At 47.0% G+C, this 22,048-nt stretch overlaps 1 protein-coding gene across 4 annotated transcripts in view; it reads right to left on the reverse strand.

Annotated features, from left to right (window-relative positions):
- Positions 1–22,048, reverse strand: part of MEIS1 (Meis homeobox 1) — a 111,238-nt gene that overhangs the window by 86,308 nt on the left and 2,882 nt on the right. For all 4 annotated transcript variants that reach the window (XM_075035541.1, XM_075035542.1, XM_075035543.1 and 1 more), the window contains exons 2-6: positions 20,706–20,932; positions 18,862–19,003; positions 18,301–18,351; positions 17,433–17,483; positions 15,902–16,048 (exon numbers count right to left, since the gene is read on the reverse strand). In XM_075035541.1, the coding sequence (XP_074891642.1) occupies positions 15,902–16,048; positions 17,433–17,483; positions 18,301–18,351; positions 18,862–19,003; positions 20,706–20,932 (618 nt within the window). The remainder of the gene's footprint in view (positions 1–15,901; positions 16,049–17,432; positions 17,484–18,300; positions 18,352–18,861; positions 19,004–20,705; positions 20,933–22,048) is intronic.

A 22,048-nucleotide genomic window follows, 5' to 3' on the forward strand; every position in this document is an offset into this window, starting at 1 on the left:
CTAGTGCCAAAACCATAGTCCAGCTAGTGACTGATTCGAGTCATGGTCGCATGACTGATTTAAAATAAAAGAGGATTCAGGTGCCCTAATGCTGCACCACTTTAAGGGCAAAAGACCTTCTACAAGGGATGTTTTATCTTATCCCATGGCATTTGAAATACATTTCCTGACTTTTGTTTTGGTTCTGAAGCTTGGTGAGTACTTTGTACAAGCTGGGGGGGGGGGGGGGGGGGGCGGAGAGAAAGAAGCAAAGGGAGAAGGAAAGGAAGCAACAAAAATGTTTGTGTATTTAAACGATCCCAGAAGCACCAACTGCCTCCCACGACCATTACCAGATGCTTCATCCACCTGGGGGATGTGCTGGGCTGAAAAGCACAAGCCCCAGCAGGTACCAGTGCAACAGCCCCATCAAAGGGAGGACCACATTTGATGAGGCTTCCGAAGCAGTAATTGACTTGTGTCACAGTGAACATCAAGCCTTAATAAACAAAAAAGCTACAGACAAAATTATTTGGTTAATGGCTAAATTGGAGAGTCAATATAAATAACATTACATATGCTTATTACTGCAATCCAACAACAGCTGGGCTTTGAGTCAAGTTAACACAAGTTAACACAGTGGGGGAAACCATTGCTTTCTGCTTATATTAAAGAATAAAATGGATTTTTTTGAGCACCAAGCATGTGCAAAGGGAAAAAAAGAGGTCCTGGCCAAGGAACAAAAGGCTTGACCATAAGTACATAAATAAAAGAAATCGCTTTCTATTACAGGCGATAAAAATTGTACTCAGCATCTTTTGATATATATCTCCTCAAAAGTTTTGTGAGCACAGCCCTCTTGTGGGCTCATTTGTGTTTCCGTAACAACTGCAGACAGGGAACGGCTAATTCCTTTACCTGTTGGATGAACCTCCGCTCCTCCAGGCTACAAGAGAATTGGCTGCAGGTATAATCACTCAGCCCCTCGCCCTGGAGGAACTGAGCTGCTGCCAGCAATTTGTCAACATAATCTGGGCTTCTTGTTTTCCTTCTGAAGTTTTATCTTATTTTCTTTTCCTAAATTAAATACTTATTCATTAGGAAAAAAAGTAATGCATTATGTTTGAAATGTTCTTCAGATTTTTCTTAACTCCTCCCTTTTAAAAACCTTCCCCCAATCCTCTCAAGGGTAGCAACCCACCATGTTAGGAAATACTTGTGCTCACTACAGGTAAGAACTCGAAGTGGAAAGGGGGCTGCTTCATAAAGCCATCGCATCCATCTCCCACAAACTTAACCCATCTATTTAGCAAGGATTTACTTTTTGCATAGTTTATCCTTCTGGTTGTTGGCTATACTGATGTAGCCAACCTCACTTGGGCAAAACATTCAATACAGCTGCTCAATACCTCATGTGCATAATCCATAGTACCCATGCTGAAGCTAGAGCTACATGATAGACAGACCCGGTCTTTGCAATCCACAAGCCTTATCCCAATTCACTTCCAGAGGGCATGGCTAGTAATAATCATCAGGTAGCCTGCTACCCATCCAGCATAAAAGAAAGTTTTTAAATTCTCTCTTAATTGGGAAAAAAACCCTTGACAAATACAAACTGGTAAGCAGGACTAAAAATATCCTTTGATAATGTTAAAAATATGCCATGTATTTCCTAGATTCCACATACATACATTGTTTATGCAATCTCTGTCAAGCGTGGACTTTCAGGGACCACGAAATCCACGGTCATGACCACCCTGATTTTTTGAGAGGACCCACTCACGGCTTTGCCATCTGAACATCTCCTTGTGGGGCTAACTGAGGCTGTCAGCCAGCAATCCCACCTCGCAGCCTGCCAAAGCCAAGCGGGCACATCATGCGCAATACAACCAAAACCAAGGGGGTCAGAATAAATGATACGTGCAGGAACCTCAAAACACTGCAAAATAAATGCTTTTTAGTGCCAATAATTCTTCCGTAATCTGCTTTGTGCAACTTTGATTCAGAGGCAAATTGTTTTGAATAGAACAACAACAAAGGCACAAACTTCAGGTTTGGATGGAAAAAAGGTGCTCCAAGTCTACAGAAATAAGATCGTTGAAATGACTGACAGGTGATAACTCTGTCTGCAACTAAGCAGCACAGCAAGGGTGACTATTGCACAGATGGAAACCTTTGCAGCGTTAAGAGGCAGCAGGGCCCATTGAACTAAAAAGCAGAAGAAATTCTGCATGGAAGTCTTGGCTCTGACCTGGATTCCCTTCCTAGCCCCAGAAAAGCCATAAGCTTTCTATCTTTAGTTTCCCCTTATTTCAAATGAGGGTAAGATTTTTCTCTGACTCTTCACAGCCGCATAGGCAAAATAAGATGTAAGCTGTCTTTATGCATGCAACATAGGACGGTTTCTGAGACAGCTAAAAGGAAATGAGAGCAGGTATCAGTGCAAATACCATAGAGGATGGGAAACTGGAAATAAACAGGACTTTTGCCATTGGTTTTCGCAAGGCCAGGATTTCACCTGAAGGGCCCAGAGGCACAAATAACATTACACAGTGCAAAGATCATCAAACAAACATCCACCAAACAACACTAGCTCTCTCCATTAGCCCTGCTATCGCGATTCATTGCTGAACCTACCCAGGTTCAGAGAAGGAGCTAACACCTTCGTGCAGCACGACACCAGCTGTGTAACCCACGTAGGTATCTCTAACATAGCAGAGCTTTCTGATCCCCTCCGTACCCTCAAAGCACAGAGGAGAAGAGTGTATGGCAGGGAGAGGAGAGGAAAGAGCCTGAGAGTCCTGAACAGACAGAATGGAAAAGAAAACACTAGTGCAAAAAGACAAGGTGATAGTGCTTTCCAAAGGAAAAAGAATAATTAGAAGCAGCAAGCATAAACCACAAAAAATAAAGGAGAATGAAATGGATATCATCAGACTGGGTGGGACATAAAGACAAAAGGAAGGGGAAAAAACACAGCTTTTCTCTTCCCGGAGGCACCAAAGCCCCGTCAGTTCTGCAGGGGCAAGACTTTCAAAAAAACACTTGTGTGTGTTTGTGTGTGCACGGGGGTGTGCGTGTTCACAGCTACGCAGAGACCTCCCCCCCCCAGCCTGGCCTGTGTTCTGTCAGAAGCACAGACCCACCACCTTCTGCACATGCCAAAATCAAATCTGCTGCGCTTGGGGAACCATCTCCTAAGTCCCTCTGTGGGGGACAGCATGGGCAGCTGGACTTTCTCTCTGAGAGAGGACTCTGGAGCCACCCAAAACCACCTCTGGCAATAACAAAAGCAAACTTCTTCTGGGCAGTTAGACCTCAGGTTTTGCTTCTTGCATTGGCAGTTGCCGCATGTGGTAGCCATGATGGACATCCATGAAGCCTGAGCAGCAACGGTCTCAATCACAGTGTGCCTTACATTTGATTGACCTTACTCCACTCCTCATGTTTTTTATCTCAGCTCAACAGTAAACACTGCCTGCCCAGCCAGGTTAACTGGGCCAGCTGAATGGTGATGCAGGGTTTGTCTCCCACACAACAAACACCGACTAGTACTTTCTATTTAGAGCAACCCCGCATTGTAAACCTGTCTCCTCCCTTTGATAAGAGCCGTATCGCTAGATAGCATTAATCCCCGTCCCTTTCTCGACACAAGGAAACAAGCTTCGCTGTAAAATCGCTGCTCCACGTACATTTTTTTTTTTAAGTCTAATATCGTGCAGAAACATGCACAAAGTCAGCCCCAAACGACACCACTACCTCCTGAAGGCTGGTGTGCAAGGCCCTGAGGTGTATTAGTCCTCCTTGGCTCCTACTGAATTTAATAGGACTGGAGTATTTTCCACATCTTTCTAGACCAGGAAAAAGGCCTTCAGAGACAAATAAGAGTTTCCTGTTCAATAATTAATGTAATGATTCCTCCAAAGGTGTAAACAGGAAAAATGCCTTGCCACTTAGCCAGAAAATGAGCATCTGCTGTCCCTTCTTTTTATTGCGTTTACGTGTTAGAAGTCATTTAGAAGGGGATCTGCCAGATGCCCAGGTCCGACTGAGACGGTGCAGACTTCAGATGGCTGGCTGAGGTCCCGAACCTGACCTGCCCAGGCAGATTTGGGGAGAGAGGGAGGCCTCAACCTCTCCCACCTCTCTCCCTTCTCCCCTACCAGGGGCCCAGCAGGCAGCCTTGGTGGGAGGCGGTGTTTCAGACAGATCTGCACTTCACTCTGAACACTCTGTGCTCAGGCAAACAGCGAGGGTTTACTTACGGCAAAAACCACATCTCTAAGCATTCCCCTTACAGATTTTTGGAGGTGGTATCATTTGGGAAGACAAAATTAACCTGTCGGGACACCCGCTGCCAATTCTTTTACGTGCACGCAAATGCGGGCTCCATCTTCTAGCATCCCATCGGCCCAACTGGGGCTTCTTGGGGAGGGAAGGCACAAGCACAGCCCTCGCTCTGCAACAGCCATACTTCATTTCAGCTCCATCGCAAGCAAAAACGCCAAGCGTATGTCACAACTATCAAATGGTCTTTTTAGCTAACTGACAACAGACGCCATTTGGAGTCAGCGTATTTTGATTACAGCGCATTGTTAGCAGGATTCAAGAGCCCACTCGCCTCACAGCGTTGTTCAACACCAAAATTAAATTGTGGTATAATTAGCTGCACTCCAGCTACACCTTTCCGTCTGAATGGATGCGATACCTGCAAAGGCTGCGCTGGGTATAAAATGTGTTCTTGATTATAAAACGTTTGCTTAATCTCGAGGGCGCCGCCTTGTTTTTTAAGGCTCTCTGCAAGTCACGCACTCTGGTACGTGCTGCCCGTTATCTCCAGAAGGCTTAAAACTGGAATCCCCGTGATTCACATTTTCCAACGCTCATGGCCAAACCCTTCCACAGATCAGCTCCTCCACTTTCTACCATTTCACAACAAGCCGAATTTGCAGCGAGGCAGAAGTGGCCGAGCGGCCTGGCTCTGCGAGCCACACACCAGTGAGCCGGCAGCCACAAAACACACTGAGCCCAGGCTGCAGGAACCGGAGGACGGCAGGCTCCAGGGGTGGTTCACCAGGCTGAGGTGGCCGTGGCTCCCCAACACCTCCACCCGCTCATTGAGGGATGGCTTGGAAGCACAGCTGGCTGCCAGAGTCACCCAAAAAAGTTGGGCTGAGAGGTCTGCGTGGCCTTGCTGTGCCTCCCAGGGAGGTTTTGGAGTACCCGGTGGGGCTCATAGCAGTACAGGGCTCACGGCATGGCCCCACGTGGACCCCTGCCTCAGGACGGGCAGGCCTCAGGATGGGCAGACCATCCACCACACTGCAAATGCTTCCAGTCAGCCCCACAGCTCTGCTCCATCTGCAGAAGCTACTGGCGACACTGCTACTTACTCTATCCAGCGTTTAAGTTTATACCCTCCGTCCTTTAAATACATTTTAGAAGTGGTAATTATGCGGAAGATAGCGGAAGGGGCCAAAACCAAAGCACAAAGCCACCAAAAGCAACTTTCACTGTCAGCCTTCTGATTCAGCGTAGTGCTTCCCTGTGACACCAAACAGAAACGTTTTGCTTGCTTTATGCTATTTTCTTTAAACAATCCACAGAGTGAAATAATTACTTTAACATATCACTTCTCATTCTTACATATCTCCTATACCTCGCCATCACTGTATGACATATAAATTAAGATATCAACCCTACCTCCTGATAAGGGAGAAGGAGAAGCAGAAAATTTCAGCCCACAAGCAACTAATCGTCTCATCCCAAAACCTCAGTGACAGACCTGGGAAGAGCATCTGCATCACCCCTTCTGCCACGTGCCATCAGCAGGGCGGCGTTCCCCACCCCTGCCCCTCCAGCATCACTGTATCAGTTCTCACTCGAAGGATCTCTCAAGCTCTTGTTACTGCAGACCAAACCCTGGCTTAACACACACACATGTATTTAAGAACAAAATTAATCCTCCCTGCACATACTAGTCATGTGCATACCCTCGCTCTGGCTTTAAGGAAGAATAGTAATAAAAAAGAGATCCCTCACAGGGGTTATACAAATGTAGCAAGATGCATTCGTACATACCATACTTCTTCTACAAAGCCATGCCACAAAGCACTGCCACGGCCCTCACGGACATGGGAAAAGCACAACGACGCTCACCTAGTAGGTGTAAGCCACGCTAGTAAAACTGTTTTGCGCAACAGGGAGGAAGGCCAGGAGCCTCCTGGGGTAACATAGCTGCAAAATCTGTCGGGCAGAGGGGGGCAAAGGAGGGAATGGCTCGAGCACAGCCGCTGCGCTGCCTCCTGTGTGCGTGGGCAGTGTGCTCCGGGCATCTCTTCCCGAGCATTCGTGCAAACCCTGGGCACCTCTTCCTGAGCATCCCTGCTAACGGTGGACAGCACCGGGAAGCTGCCTGCCACCAACTCGCCTGTGTGCTTGAAAGGCTTGTCTCCCCGTCACCATCACTCACCCACCGCAGTGATGCCCAGTGGCGTCACTCAGCCGCAGAGCCCCTGTTCGTGTCAAGTGCTGCCCAAAATGCCTGTGTGAACATGAGCGAAGGAGAGTGCCAAGTTGTGACTTCAAACAACTTCACAGTGACATGGCTGTAGCCATCACTGAAACACAGCTGCATCCGGGATGCAGCAGAGCTACTCCCCCGTAACACTGCGCAACAGTATGCAAGAGAAATTTATAAATTACAAGCCACAGGGACACTGCCCTCATCAAAGAATCTGGCCAACTCTACCTACGCAAGGTACCTCCATGGCGCAGAGGCGAGGGCAGGAGCTTGGTGGCCAAGGCCATCGTGGCACGGTGCATCCCTGTGCCTGCACCCCAAGGTGCAGAGGGGTCCTCTGCACTGGCTCAAGCCTAAAACCAAAGTGCCACCTACTGAGTCTACAGCATTTGTGGTCTCCCAGGAGGGTTTCTGGCAAGGGGCTGGCCACGGTTAATACTTAGCTCGCCAGATTAAGCCAAGTCTCAGCAAGCAGTCACTATGCACATGAAAGCACGCACCTCAGGTTGCTGCTGAGCATCAACAAGCAGGTGATATCCCACCTGAGACCAGGGACATCTCTGCACACTCCACCCCAACGCAATGGGTAGCACGTGGACAGCCAAGCGAGGGGTCAAGACTTTCACATCCACGGATAAACCACAGCTTGTGCAGACAGAGCTTGCCCTGGTTCAGTGCAGGGTAAAATGCTGATGAGACGAAACTCCTTGTGTGCCGGGCTTCAGACATTCGTTTCTACCATTTCTATTTGCACAGATGGCCGTAGTCCTGCACCCCAGCAAACGGGATGAGCAAAGCCGCAGAGTTTTTAATCTGCTCTTCCCCTCTCCTCCTAGAGCTACGCAGCCTTAAATGGAGCTATTTAAAGCCAGCGTTAAAAACACCAGCCATGATCTGACCTGCTGGGTAACAACAAAACCAGACCAAAACCTAAAGACCAAATGAATGAAAAGAAAATTACAAGGTAAAGTTTGCCTTCCCTGAATGTGTGCCAGCTGCAAGAATCTTAGATTACATCGATGCAGCTTTCCAAATTTTAAATACAATCATTTTCTGTATTAAGGGCCCAGTAACCCTAATGGAGGCATAATTAGGCATTGATGCCATGCCCATACGAGAGAAGCTTGAAAAACTTAAATAAACTGTGAATGGCAGGATTAATACCGCAGCTTTTCATTTTGTACAGCTGTTTGAATACAGTACACTGCCTGTGATGGCATCAGCTGTTGCTTTACTCTTGGTCAGTATTTCTGAAGTTAAAACAGGCAGTTCTTTTAAGCAAATGAAGAACTACCCCTCTTATTGTTGGCCTGTTTATTTCAGCAAAGAGGGTCTGAGTGCATATTTGCTTTACATTAAAAAAAAGAAAAAACCAAACTGCAAACCAAATTAGCTGGCCAAATTCAAAGCCCGGTGATGCTAGTAAGAGAATTTTAATTTACTGCACTGGCCCTTCAGGACAGAGAAGTAATGCAGTTTTGGAGATCATCTGTCCAAGTGGGAATATCATATAGATGCCTGGAGAGTCCCTGAGAAAATAGCTCACCTCGGCCCTGATTGAAGAGGAAAGACAATACTTTGGTGAAATAGAATTCTGTATTTCTAGGAAAGGCTCCAGCAGCAAATTGCTTACTAATGCAAGAAGCCTTGTAAATTTTATTCTGAATGGAAAGGGCAACGGCAAGCGTGTGACACGGTGCAGCATTTGCACACACAGTTTAGCCAGTAAAAAGTAAATAAATAGGTTACTTATAAGCTCTACAAGACACCCAAAAATACCTCTAATAAAAACTCAAGCTCAGTGAACTTCAAGCAAGAATATAAAACAGCTTCCAAAACTATCTTAACATCATTTTTTTCACCAGGTAAATTAGTTCCCCTACAAGTTAATTTTCAATCTTGGTTTTATGGTTGGAAATATCAGCTTAAAAGATTTAATCTGGATTTCCCCGCTGTCTTCAAAAACTGGCTTATCAGTGGATGTGGAAGAAACTATCTACACAGGGAGCGCGTCAGGACAGCAAACCACCACCGCAAAATAAAATGCTCAGGTTACTGGGAGGAGGACTGATATCATGGAGTGCCTAGTGCCATATCCACCTGGGAAATGTGACCCCCAAACCGCTGGCCCCCAGACAGGGTGCAGGCAGCTCTCCCTCTGTCTCACAGCCCGGCTGAGCCCTTGTCCGTGCCACCTTGGCCGAATCCATCCCCAAATCCCTGGCACCGTAAAGCTTTCCATTTTTTTCCTAGGCAGCGTTAAAGACAGTATCACTCTTGAGCTGCAGGAGCAGGAGCAAGAGGAGGGTGCGGAGCCCCGGTCAGGGCGATGACGAACGCCGTCAGTTAAGTGCCGCTGTGGAGGTGAATATGCCTAATGAAAAGCTTACCTAAAGCTCATGGGGAGCCAGCGCCCAGCTGGCCGAACCTCTCCAGAGCGGCGGGCACGAGGCCACCAGGACACTCAGGAAAGACAAATTAACTAAAAGTTAATGTGGATGTTCTCATTCAAAAGAAAAGTGGCCTACTCCAAAGGGGATTAGGCTAAAGTGAACTAAGGCCACTTTACTTCTGAATGAGAGCATCCACACAATAGTGCAATGCACTTTAACTAATGCACTTTAATTTTACACCCAGTCAATTTGTCTTACCTCTCCTGAGCATCCTTGTGTGGACAAACCCAGAGATTCATCGAGTTTTGAGGCCAGGCAGGAACCATTAGATCAATCCATCTCACTCCCCATGCGTTACGGGCCATTGCCTTTCACAGTTATCCCTTTATTGATCCCCAAAACTCATGGATGACTAACATATCACCTCCGATGGGGGGGGGAACATTTCTTCAACAGGGCACCTGGCCTGGGTTTGAAGACGCTTGCAAAACAAGAAGCCACTTGCAAAACAAGAAGCCACCATGACTTCCAGCAGCCTGTCCTGCCACCGGCAAAAGAATGGCCAAATTTGGGCTCAAATCCATTTCTTTCTGTCCTACCTTCCCCACGCCCCACAAGTTAGCAAGGAAATGGCGGTCTCTGTATTACAACTTTTAAATATCTTTTTTTTTTTTTTTAAGTGCAAACAGTCCCTTTGATTTCAGGACAAACTCAGATTTTTTTTTAAATTCACCTTGCCAACATTTAAATTTCCAACATTTGCCCAGACGTCTACCGATGAATCTCAAACCCCATTTTTCAAAATCCAATAACCCCCAGAAACCACTCACCACCTGCGCTATCACCTTTGTATGCACAACGACCCACGTAAGCCTGAAATCTCCGCGTTGCTCTTCACCTCTCAGATATATACATCCGAAAATAAATAAATGAAGCCGTGACGGCAACAACCAGCAAGGCAACTCAACAAGTTGAGCCTGCGGAGGCGATGGGGATCCCCCGTGCCAGCAGTCCCCTCGCTAACAGAGAGCAGACCCCCACCACTGCTGCAGAGGGGCTGAAGCTTTCCAGCCTAAATTAAAAAAAGGAGTCCCGAGGACACTAGCCTGCAGGGATTCTGCTCTCACCTATGCTCCGAGGCTGGGTTACATCTCTTTTTTCCTTTTGAAGGTAGTAAAAGCAAAAAGGCAACCACACCAAGCACACCAAAGAAAAGCTGAACCAACTGCCAGCAAGTTGTCTTTAAGTCATGTTACAGAGTATCAGCAGTGGGTTAGACATGGGGCCATTAACTGGGGACAGAAATGGACTCAAACAAGGCAAAACACAAAATGTGCGCACTGTTAGAGTTACCCTCTCCAAATATTGCTGCAACTGCGGGAAAAAAAACAAATATAAACACTAATTTCCCAATTTGCCATGCGAGTCAAAGCCTGCTCTGAGCAACTGAGCATCAGGAGAGGGAGGTAACACGCCGAGGATATGAGGTGACCCTGCAGCGCACCCCAGTCTCTCCTTCTCCCACACAACCCCCACCAGGAAACAATTCCAGAAACCTTCAAAAATTTTCACGACCAGAAACAACCCTCCTCTTTATTTTCTTCAATTTGTTTAGATTACACAAGATAGCTCCTAACTGCATGCTCATGTGACCAAAAAAGCCCAAACGCAGAAATGCAAAACAAAACAAAACAAAGATTCCCTAATTTAAAGAAGCTGTGCCGGCTTTTCACTGCTTTTAAAGCAGTATTTATCAGCACAACCTACGCTTACTCACTTTTGATTGAGCGCGATATAATCTGATTTTTTTAAGTGCTAACATTGCATACTCTGGGCTGCAGTAACCCTTCCGCGCACAAAGCCCATTACCTTTATTGCTACCTGTGGATGAGCAGCCAGGGAAGACTCAAACCCTCAGCCATAAAGCTTAAACTTAAGGTAAAACTCATTTTTTCACAATTTCCTTGCAAACCTTCAGGTTGCCCCAAAATAACAATCTGCAGTCCCTAACGCAAAGACGCCATGAGCTCCTGCTTTAGGGGAACGCTTCGGGATACGCTCGCAAATGTTTAGGACAAGTTCCAGGCTTACCTGGGGTTTAAACTGAGCTCTGTCAGGTTTGATATTGAAAATGATGCAAAAAATTAGAAAATTAAACTATCCTTTGCAACAAAAGGTAACCTCAGTTTGAGAAACTTTACACGGAAGTTAGGCCTGAGCACGCAACTGAAGGAATGCAGCAAATATTATACCCAGCTATGAGGACAGATACATTTGGGCTCTTGAATGACTTTAAAAAATACAACCAACCAAACCAAACCAGCAAAGATTCTTGAACTGAAATCATAAATTAAAGAAAATATATTCTATCTCTTGTCTACTTAACAATATATTTACTTGCTTAAAGAAACGGAGAGCAAAGAAAACCTTATTTTGCTAATACAATTTCAGCCAGTGTTTCAGATGATAACAGGTCCGGAATCTAAATTAACGTGTTGTATTTTTACATTAAATAGTCTGCCAAACTCGGGCATGAGAACAGCTCCTAAATATCCCCGCAAAAAAAATTACCCCAAAACAAACAAAAAAGGAGTCACCGGCTCAAGGTGGCATAAAGTCAGAGGAAGAAAATTAAATTTTGAGTCTTTTAAATGTTATTTTATTGGTCCTCCTCAGAGTCCTACTTGGCTGTAACTCTTTTACTATGCAGAAATGAATTCTACCTTGTACCCTCTGCACTGCATCTATTATTTTGATGCCTGCTCCTCCAATATGGGAGTACATATGCCGAAGGCAGTAATATTCTTAGTTCCCCCCAGTTAAAACCATAGACAGTTTGAAAATACCTGTGAAGAAGTCCCCAAGTAAAATAGTATTTCTCAGTTATTTTTCTTCCCCAAGATATTATTTTTGTATTGGCTGCAAGGTAGAGCTAATGTATTTGAAGTATTTGGGAAAGTTAGTCTAGTCATAAGCAGTCAATGCCCTAAACAACCCACCCACCCTCAGATATGCTATATATTGCATTGCAGTTTATGATTCTTTCTTTGTAAAGAATACATTTTAAGTAATTTTTCCGTTTTTAAAAAAGCTGTCTATCCGCATTTTCTTTAGAGAAACTCTGCAACTGTGCGCATTAAAAAGACTCTATTGCAACATAAATAGAAGTGTTGCTTTATTATATACATATATATATATGATATACTATCACCCGAGAAGGGCCATCTAAAACGCCACAGTTGCAAACATTTAAGACTGTAACAAAAATGACTGAGGCTCTAGTATCAGTTTACTATCCTTCAACAATTTCCCTGACAGTGGAGTCAAATAATGTTGAATTATGGACCTTCTTACAGGAAGTCTTATTTCATGTTCATTTTTTGATAATTTTCCTCCTAGTCCCTATAGAAATTTGGCTCTTTGCCGATTTGCCTTTAAAAGTTTCTGTGCACATAATTGCCTTGTGCATTATTAAATTGTAATTTTTGTCAAGTAATACTACTATGGATTTGCTCAACAAGTTTATTTTCTGTAAGAAAATACTGTTTTGTTCCTATAAAATCTATCTTATGCTGCTAATGTACTTTATTTGGGTGCGGTGGCTACTTTATACCGTGTTTTCCTCAACGGGTTTTGTAACAGCTTTCTGTAGATGTGCTCTTGCAGGGGAATTTTACAGTTCGGACAAGAGCACCTGGGTGCCAAGGTGATGCAGCTTCAAGAAAACAGCCCCACGGTAATAGTTTAGGACTACCTAAGAAAGTGAATTTCTGCTCTCTGACTACAGAGAGTCTTTGGGCTTTTTTTTAATCGGAGGGAGTTTTCCCATCCGCATCACGCAACAGCTGTGTTTTAAATCTTTCCGGGCCCCGACAAACATTTGAAAATTTAAACATGCAAATGTTTGAAAAGCTAATGATTAAAAAAGGTTTATTTTGAAACTTTGAGCATGAGCGCAGTCCTCCAGCTAGGCTTTGTGAAGTCCCAGGGTCTGGCTGATCTCGAGTTCAATTATCCCCAGCAAAAACCCCAAACTCCTGCTTTGTACTTGTGGAGCCATAGCGGTAAACAACAACTCTGCAAGTCCCACCCTGGCAGGCAGCGGGGTCGCGCCCGTGGGAGAAGGATGCTATTTTAGTGACCTATTGCCACTGAGCTAGTTAAATCACTGAACAATGGTTAGTGTTATGGGGCTTTACTTTGCAAAATCTAGCATTAGCGTCATTGCTTTCCATTAACTGGGGGACTTAAAGGCACTGGCATTGAGGGGCCTATAAGGAAAGAATAAATAAGGGGAAACCAATAAATTAAAAAAAAAAAAACCAACCCTGTTAACTGTAACCTTTACTACCACAATATAAGAAAATGTAATTAAAACCATAATAAAAGCTTTTACATACTTACTCTTTTACTACTCTCAGAAGCGCAGCCGTGGGCAGGCTGAGGGACAGCCCGCCCGGCCCCGCACCCGACAGCCAGCCCCTCGCTCCCGCCGCCCGGCCCTACGCGCCCGCGATTCCATAAACCCGCGCGGCCATAAACGCGCACCGCGGAGGGACATCCTAATTAGCCGCCCCAGCGACAAGCACTCAACACCTTATTACTTAACCATTAGGGCCCTGATACTGCCGGCCTCACCGGGGCCGGACTTGGCAACGGAGTTCACCGGGGGCGCGGGCGGCCGCGCATCCCCCCGTAAAACACCCCCCACCCAACCCCACGCCGCGCAACTTCCGCGGCCCCCCTTGCGCCGCCCGGCCTCCGCGGGTTTTATCCGCCGCCTCGTCGGCCGGGGGCGGGGGGGGGGGGAAGAGGGGCGTAAAAGCGCATTTTTGCGCCTTTTCCCTTCGACGGGGAAAGCCAAGCCCCGCTGCCCGCGCAGCTCAGCGGCTGCGGACGGGTAGCGGCGGCGGGGCTGCGCTCCCCCCTGCCCGGCGAGGAGCCGGGGCACCCCGGGGAGGCCGCCGGGCCCCGCGGCTGGCACAGCGCCCGCGCAAGCCGGAGAGGCCGGGGCTGAGCCCCGCGGCGGTGCGCGGCCGGTCCCGCGGAGCGGGAGAGAGGCCAGCGCCGGGCGCGCAGTGTCCGCGCTCCTGGCGAAAAAGGGCGGGGGGGGGGGGAGAGGAGGACACGACCCCCTCCCCCTGACAACCCCAAAACTATAGCTTCATTTCTTTAGCTTTCACTTTAATAAAATAATGATTCGTTGGGAAAATGGGGTATAAATCTTCATTTTGGAGGCAATTAAAGTGTTGATTTCATTCGTGCCCCTGAGCGATTCTTGTAATTTGCTCAAATAGCTTTATGTACCCAGCACTCCAGAGCTTTTAGAAACCCATTTTCTAGTTAGACTTGTTGGATTACAATTTTTATTCAACAGCAGCGAGCCGAGCTTCCCTCAGTTGGACCCTCGCTGCAGGGCTCCCCTCGCTTTAAGGCGCTGCGCGGGGCCGCCGGTCCCCCGGAGCATCTTCCCCGGCCCCGGCCCGCCAGGCACCTCCCTGCCGCACCGCCCTCCGCCCGCCCCGCGAAGCTTTTCCCCTTCGCAGCAAAACTGGGGGCGGGGGACGGGACGGGACGGGACGGGACGACGACCACAACCCCCGCAGACGTACACATAAACCCCTTTTTAAAAGTTCATGCCTTCCTTCAAGCCTGCCTCCCCCTGTCACGGCACTACCAGCAGCCCGATAGCCTTTGGCAGATAGGAGAAAATATTTGAGATACTGCCCACGCTGCAACGCAACACACCTTTATGTCGGTAATCTATAAAATAACTCCTGGCTGACAGTGCTGGTGATAATGGCAAAGCGGCTGAGGAAACTCCTGTCTGCTTGACTGCGCCTTGCTTGAACAAAAGGAAACCTCCAGAGTCAGGAGCTGATTACCCCTAAGACTGTATTTACAAAGCTGATTGTAAAGAAGAAATAAGTTGGGGTTTTTAGTCGGGGAATTTTTGTGTGTGCATGTGTGCGTGTCCGGGGTCCCCTCTCTCGCAGCCAAAGCGCTGCTACCCCTCGGTTGAGAGAAAGCAAACCGACCAGGAAAATCCCACAGTTTTACCCAACTTGGGGGAAAAAAGCCAAATCTCAGCGACTTCCATCATCTAGTAGCTTAATTTAGCTCTGGGCACCTCCTGAATTAGCCCCAAACGCTCCCATTATAAGGCAAGAATCCCAGCCTAAGCACAGCGGACAGACCCAGGAGAAGGGGAGGGCAGAGGGGAAAGCCAGCTTTCCCAAGTCATCCCTATTTCCCACATGGGCTACGGCCGGCATTAGAGGTTTGAACCATCCCAGACAAAACTGGACACCGTCAAAGCCACGTGAGGCTTTGCTGGCTTGGTTTTGGGGTTTGGATATTTTTTTTTTTTAAAGAGAGGGGTTGAAAACGTGAAAGATCAAGGAAAATAATTTAAAACCTGGGTCCCGTTTTATTTTCTCCGGGTTTTTTTCCTTCTATTAAGTAAAATAAAATGGGCGCGTTTGCAGCAGGCAGGCGTGCACAAAGCAATGTTCACTGAAGTCTAAAAGCGTTCGGCCACGGAAAACTGACAAGACGGACTAATGAACCGTAGAGACGGGAAGAAAATAGCCAGTATTTGCTAGATTTCAAACCCTCTCTGTCTTCCCCGGACCACCTATCTCGGATTTTATTATTATTTTGGTAAACTGCTCCAGCCCTCCCTTTCCTAAGCCACCAAGAAGCCAGCGACTCAGGGATACCACTTCTATTATTGTAAAGTGTAAATAAAATAAAGACAAAAATTAAAAGCGACAAGAAACAGGTCGAGTTTGCAGGCGATGCTTTTACAAGCTCATCTCGCCAGGTCGAATCCGGGAGCAAGCCTTAATGAAGCAATAATAGCCACATTATTCAAAAATTTTCATTTCGATGGAAATTTATCTAAAAGGGACTTAATCATATGCAAATAATAAAAGGAGGCGTAGTGACCCAGCAAGTGATCTGCATACAAATTTCAGCGTGTGCGGCATTGGCGAGATCATACCTGATCTGTTAGATTTGCTGATCTTGTTATGTCTTCACTGTCCGATTTTGATCCGCCCTCTCTATCGTCTATGACCAAATCGATAGGCATTTTTCCTTTCAAACAGCTAATATACCGGTGGCAGAAATTGTCACATAATTCGTGTACCTACATTATGACAGAGGTTAAAAAAAAAAAAAAAAGAAAGAAAAGAGGAAAAAGAAAAAAGAAGGGGGGGGGGGGAGAAAATATAATCAGGAATACATAAGTAAAATTGACAAGTGCAACCAGTCTGCCCCCCTTCACCCCTGTGACATCAAAAGTCCTAAATAGGGGAAACACACTGCAATTATCCCCCCGAGACCTCTGGACGCATCCAGAATTAGGAATAACTTTCTTTTCTCGCAAAATAGAGATATCCCAGAAAATTGACAGTGACAAGATGATTCACAGGCTACAACATATTCAACACCCGTGTTAAATTCATCTGCTCCCAGAGCTGTGGCCATTAGAGAGGTGACCTGCATGGGTGACATTTAAGGTAAACTATTTAATTTCATCCAGTTATTTCATCATAAACCCTTTCCAAAGGGGTATGAGGACAGAAAAAGGGATTTAAAAAAAATAAAAATCCCGGTGCACTGGGCTGAAATACATTATAGGCATCCATGCCCTGAAATCCCCAGTCACTCTGATAGACTCGTACCTGAGCCGACTCTATTAATGGGCAGATTTTAACACATTTTGGGTAGAGTGAGAACAACCTGCCAGTTATGGTTAGATAAAGTGGCTGAGGCTCCCAAGAAACTTTTCAACTATTTAAAAACCTCTCAAAATGTTTATTTTTAGGAGAAAGGGAATTCTCTTCTAGGCCAGCTATCAATGACACGTAAAAAATCCTCAGGAAACCAGAGCGCACTTCCAATTTAATGTGAGCTCGGATGACACCACCTTCTTAGAAATTAGCATTCTCCCTCCTAAGATTTCTAAAATAGCCAGCAAAACCCCCTGCATTTAGGCTGCAATCTCTTTCTTCTGCTCAGAGGTGTACAATATTCCCAGGAACAAGAGACAGACAGAACTATCAACTCTGCTTTGTCTCTGCAAAATGTTACAGGACAATCCGTGCCCTGAGCCTGACCTACAGATGGCTCTTAAAAAAAAAATAAAAAAAAAAAATTCCCCATTCTAACTAACTGCAACCAAAGTCTCTTCCCCAGCATCACCAAGAAAAAATAATTTATTTTTTTTTTTAATCACAGTTTCAGGGGCTTGGCTAAACCAACCATTTCAAGTCTCATCTGCAGCACCACAGAACTGCAACTATTTATACAAAGCCAGCAAAGTATTACAACGAACACAAGGCCTGGGCGTTTGAGAGCCCGGTTTTAGAGGCTGAAATTGTAATTAAACTGCGAAGAGAAATGGACGCCAAGATTGGTCTTGACACTAATTACCAGAAAGAAAGACATTTATGCAAATTTACCAGAAGCCTGAACTTCAGCAGTACTGACACGGAGGAGAAAGAAAGAGAGAGAGAGACAAAAATTACCTTCTCTAATTCCAACAGATGAAACCTTAATACTTGTATGGCTTGAATCATCTGCAAAGATACAAACAACACGAGTATTTATCTCATTCCTGGATTTGGGGATATTTCCCACAGCCGCCCCTGCCGCACTTTGTAGCTTGACTTTTCTCTAGTAGTAAATAAAAAGTTGTTTTGATTTATGGCAATAACACTAAAACTTAATAGCGGTGGTTTTGTGCACTGTTTAACAAGAAGCGATCTAGAGTTAACCAAAAAAAAAAAAAAAATCCCTATTGCAACGAAGCAACTAAATTATACGGATCATAAACATTTCTTTAAAAAAACCAACCCTCTAAACACCATTGCTGGCTCCTCGCTTTGCGAAAGCGGGAGCAAGACTCCTACAGCAGAGGCAAAATATTTGTTTATCCTTAAGGAAAAAAAAAAAAGAAAGAAAGAAAAGACCTCATTTTCAGTGAGTTAGCGAACGGTGCATCTCCAGCCACAGCAATCCTCTACGTTTCCCATCGAGCTGCTTAAAAGGTGCATGGAAGGGCTGGCTACAGCGTGGATAAATCCACACTCCTCTTGGGCAGGCGAGCTCACCATCAAGCCCACAAGCTCCCGTTTCGATGGGGCTTTCTTTATGTATATCCTTATGGGATTTTTTACTTCCACGCAATTACCGCACCGTATTTACTTGTAATTATAAAAATCATCATATAATAATAATTTAAAAAAAAAGATCCACGTGAGAAATTTTCAATTTGGCACCACCAAACCACCTCGCTAGAAGACATAGAAGTTAAAAAAAAAAAAAATAAATGGGAAGGGAAGGGAGGGTGGCGGGGTGGGGGTGGGGAGAGGAAGAAGTGTTGTTAACTCTTACCAAGTTATCCAGTTCAGGATTAGAGGAAAAGAGGGGTTTCTCTGCTCGGATCTAAATATAAGAAAGGGGAGGAAAGGGGGGGGGGGATAATAAAAAAGATTTGAAATATGGAAGCAGAAAAAGCAGACGTTATTATTTCTTGCTTCATTACACTGTCGGGTCCATTATGTAACCTTTCGTGCAAAGCCCTGACTGCTGGATTTAGTACATCAGCCAAACACTTGAACAAGTGAATCAAATACACCGAAAAATACCTACGGAGCTTCCCCGGCAGAGCCCCGGCCCGGCTCCTGGGAGCCGCGCAGCGAAACTCCCGGCTGGGCACAGACCGCTCCGATTAATTCATTTCTTTAGGGGGGTGGCAACTGCCGAGATTTCCCGATTTTTTAAATTTTGTTGTTGTTGTTTTTTTTCTTTTTTTTTTTTTTGCCTCTTGCAGTAAGAGAGGGGGGAGGGGGAAACGCGCATCTTTATCTCAACAGAGACTTGTTTTTCTCGTTACGATTTTTTTTTCCCTCTTTTTTTTTTTTTCTTTTACTGTTTCAACCCGGTTTTGCTGACCTGTTTGGCGAACACTGCTATGTCTTCATTGAAAGACTCAGAGGAGCAAACATCGCCTCCCGCTACCCCGGGCTCCCTGGGTGTGCATGTAGCTAATTCACATTTCTCAAAAATCAGTGCTAAAAGAGGGAACAGGGGGTGTCTGAAAGAAAATACAATAGTCACACACACAGAGGGGGGGGGGGAATATCATAACGAAACAAAAAAAAAACCAAACACAACAACAGTTAGTCCCGCAGCAGCGTGTGCGGGGAGGGGGGCACCCACCGAGGGGGGCCCCGGCACCCCCCGCCGCCTCCCGCAGCGCCCCGGCCCCGGCCCCTTCCCGCAGCCGGCCGGCCGGCAGCCCTGCATCTCCCCGGCCTTTCGGCGTTATCTGGCCACAGATATTGTTAATACAACCCTAGGACAAGCTAAGAATAAAACCCAAGCTGGTTCCAGCAGCCATTTTGAATTAACTTTCCTTGGCTTTAGGAAAAAGAAAAATACTACTAATAAATTAAAATCTCTGGACCTACACGTCTGCCTTTCACGCTTTTAATTCCCGTTTTCAGCTGGAGGACTTGTTGGGAGCGAAGGGAAAAAACCAAAACACCAAAACAAACCACCCAGAAAAGAAGAAACAACCCCCCTCCAAATTCAAAAATAAAAAGAAAGAGCCCCTAAACCCACCCTCCCCCCAACAGCCAGCACCAAACCAGCCGACCCACCGGCAGGCGCTGGCCAGCTGGGCTGCCTGTCCACTGCCCGCCACCCCGGCCTGGCCCTCCGCCCCCCTCGGAGCCCCGCAGCCCCGACCCGCGGGGGGAACCAGGTGCTTTTGGGCTCTCCCAGCTTTAAAAGCCTCCCCGGGAGAAAGGCTGCGTGTGCGTCTGGCTCCCTCGGCCGTTTAATAATTTAAATAAATAAATAAGCGTGGGCACACACACACACACACACACGAATATATGTATATTTATAACAAGGAGTTCATTTTTTTTCCCAGGGCTTCGTACTTTTTTTTTGGGGGGGGGGGGGGAACCGTACACTGTGGAGTTTTAACCAACCCTACAGATTTCTGACAAACCAATGCAGAAACCGAACAACGTGATTTTTTTTTTTTTTAATCCCTCTTCTCCTCACTGTTTGGAGAGCGATCTTAAAAGGCTCTTAAACTTCCCTTCAAACTCAAGACGGGCAGATTCATTTTAAAAGCATCTGCCGCCCACCGTAACCCACCAGCTCCCTTCGCAACGGCCTAGAAACTGCTTTTGCCAGTTTCTAGTTGCCAGTTGCCAGTTGCCCCATTGAGAAGCCAGTTGCCGCATTGAGAAGTATTCAATGTTGTCGGATAAAAAGTTCAAAAAATTTAAAATTTACAAAAAGAAAAAAAAAAAAAGGAATAGAGTGGGGAGAAGCAGCTCTTGAGTTTTCCCCTCCGTAGCGCAAGGAGAGATGAACAAGGTGGAAAGTTAGGCGAAGTGCTCCAAACTCTCCCTGCTCCCAGACTCCGTGCAGAGATTTACCACCCGGTGCAGGTTGTGCCCTGGGAATATTATTTTCCTCCTCTTCCTCCTCCTCCTCCTCCTCCCCGCGGTGCTGCCTGCCGCCCCTCCAGCAAGCTCCGGCTCCTATTTTTCCGGAGCCCCCGCGGCTCCCCGTGGCCGGGGTCCCCAGCCCTCTCTCCCCCCTTTTAAAAAATAATAATAATAAAAAATGAAGAACACGGCCCCTTTTCCGCGCGGCGCTCCCCATCCCACCCTTCCCCATCCCCTTCCCGCGCAGGAGCAGCCCGGCCCGCACCACCCCCCCGCCGCTCCATCCCGCGCATGTTGCGCGGGCGCGGAGCCTTACGCGACACCTACCCGTAGATGGCATCTTTATCTCTCTTGAGGGCGTCGTTGACGGAGGCGCCCATGGCGGGGGGCATGGCGTTGGCGTGGGCGGCGTGCGGGTACTGGTGCGAGTGGAGTGGCGGCCCGTGGTTGAGGTGGTGGACGGGCTGCATGGGGCGGGCGCCGTGGGGGTCCCCGTACATGGTGGTGGGGATGCCCACCCCCTCCATGCCGCCGTAGTGGGGCAGCTCGTCGTACTGCGGGGCAGAGAGAGCAGAGAGGCGTCGGGGGGGGCGCGCCGGGAGGTGGGGGGGGTCTGAGAGCTTGGGGGGGGAAGCGCCGCCGGTAGCAGCCCCGCTCCCGTGTCCCTCGTCCGTCCCCCCCTCCGCGGGGAGAAGCCGCTTCCCTCCGCCCCGGGGTGCGCCCGGGCTCCGCGCCGCCGGTTCTCCCGTCCGTGCAGCCGCTGTGCGGCCGCCGGAGCCGAGGAGGGAAACGCCGGCCCGGGCCGGGGAGCAGCAGGGCAGGGCAGGGCAGGGCAGGGCAGGGCTGGGCTGGGCTGCTCCGGCCCGGCGGCCCGCACGACCCGAAATCCTCCGAGAAATAATAATAACGACAATTAAAAAGGAAAAAAAAAGAAGAAGAAGAAAAAACAAATCCCCATCCCCAAACCTGCCAACCCCCCCGTGTGAGTGGAAGCGGTTCACGAAGCCCAAGTCTCCCTCCGCTAAACTTTTCCCGCTGGTAAGAAGTCAGGTACCCAACCCAGCGAGGATGCAAAAAGTTCAGCAGCGGGGAAGAAAAAAAAAAAAAAAAAAAGAAAGAAAGAGAGATTTTGGGGGTTTCCAGCAGTTCCACGCGAACGCACTTTTAAAGCCGAAAGGCTGGAAACGTTTGCCCGGGCTCTCGGGATTTTGGGAATGCCTTTTTTTTTTTTTTTTTTTTAAGGGTTTTCTTTGTTAAAGATTAAGGAGCGAAAGCTAACGCGGTTCCCAGGCAGCGGGGGAAACGGCCACTTTTCATCTATTAAAAGCGAAGGTGTGAATAAACACTTTTAAAGATCCCTGACACTTGCTTGGACCGAAATAGTAAAAGGCAAGTTGTCAGCACAGGAACTTTCTTTCCCAACCAGCACTCGGAGGGGCGGCAGGCAAATTAAGCAAGAAAACTTCTTTCCAGGGCTTTTCCCCTTCCCCAAATCCCTGCTCACCCGACTCCGGCTGATTTTTTTTTTTTCCCCACCCCCACAAAACTTCAATTTAGGAGGTAGCTGGGAGGAAAAAAAAAAGGAGATTGCATCCAAAATAGAAACAACAATACACATGGCAGTGCATGCTGCTAACCTCTAATTCCAATTAAAGTAACTTTCTTTTTTA

This window comes from Buteo buteo, chromosome 9 (genome assembly GCF_964188355.1).
Source record: "Buteo buteo chromosome 9, bButBut1.hap1.1, whole genome shotgun sequence".
Taxonomy (NCBI): domain Eukaryota; kingdom Metazoa; phylum Chordata; class Aves; order Accipitriformes; family Accipitridae; genus Buteo; species Buteo buteo.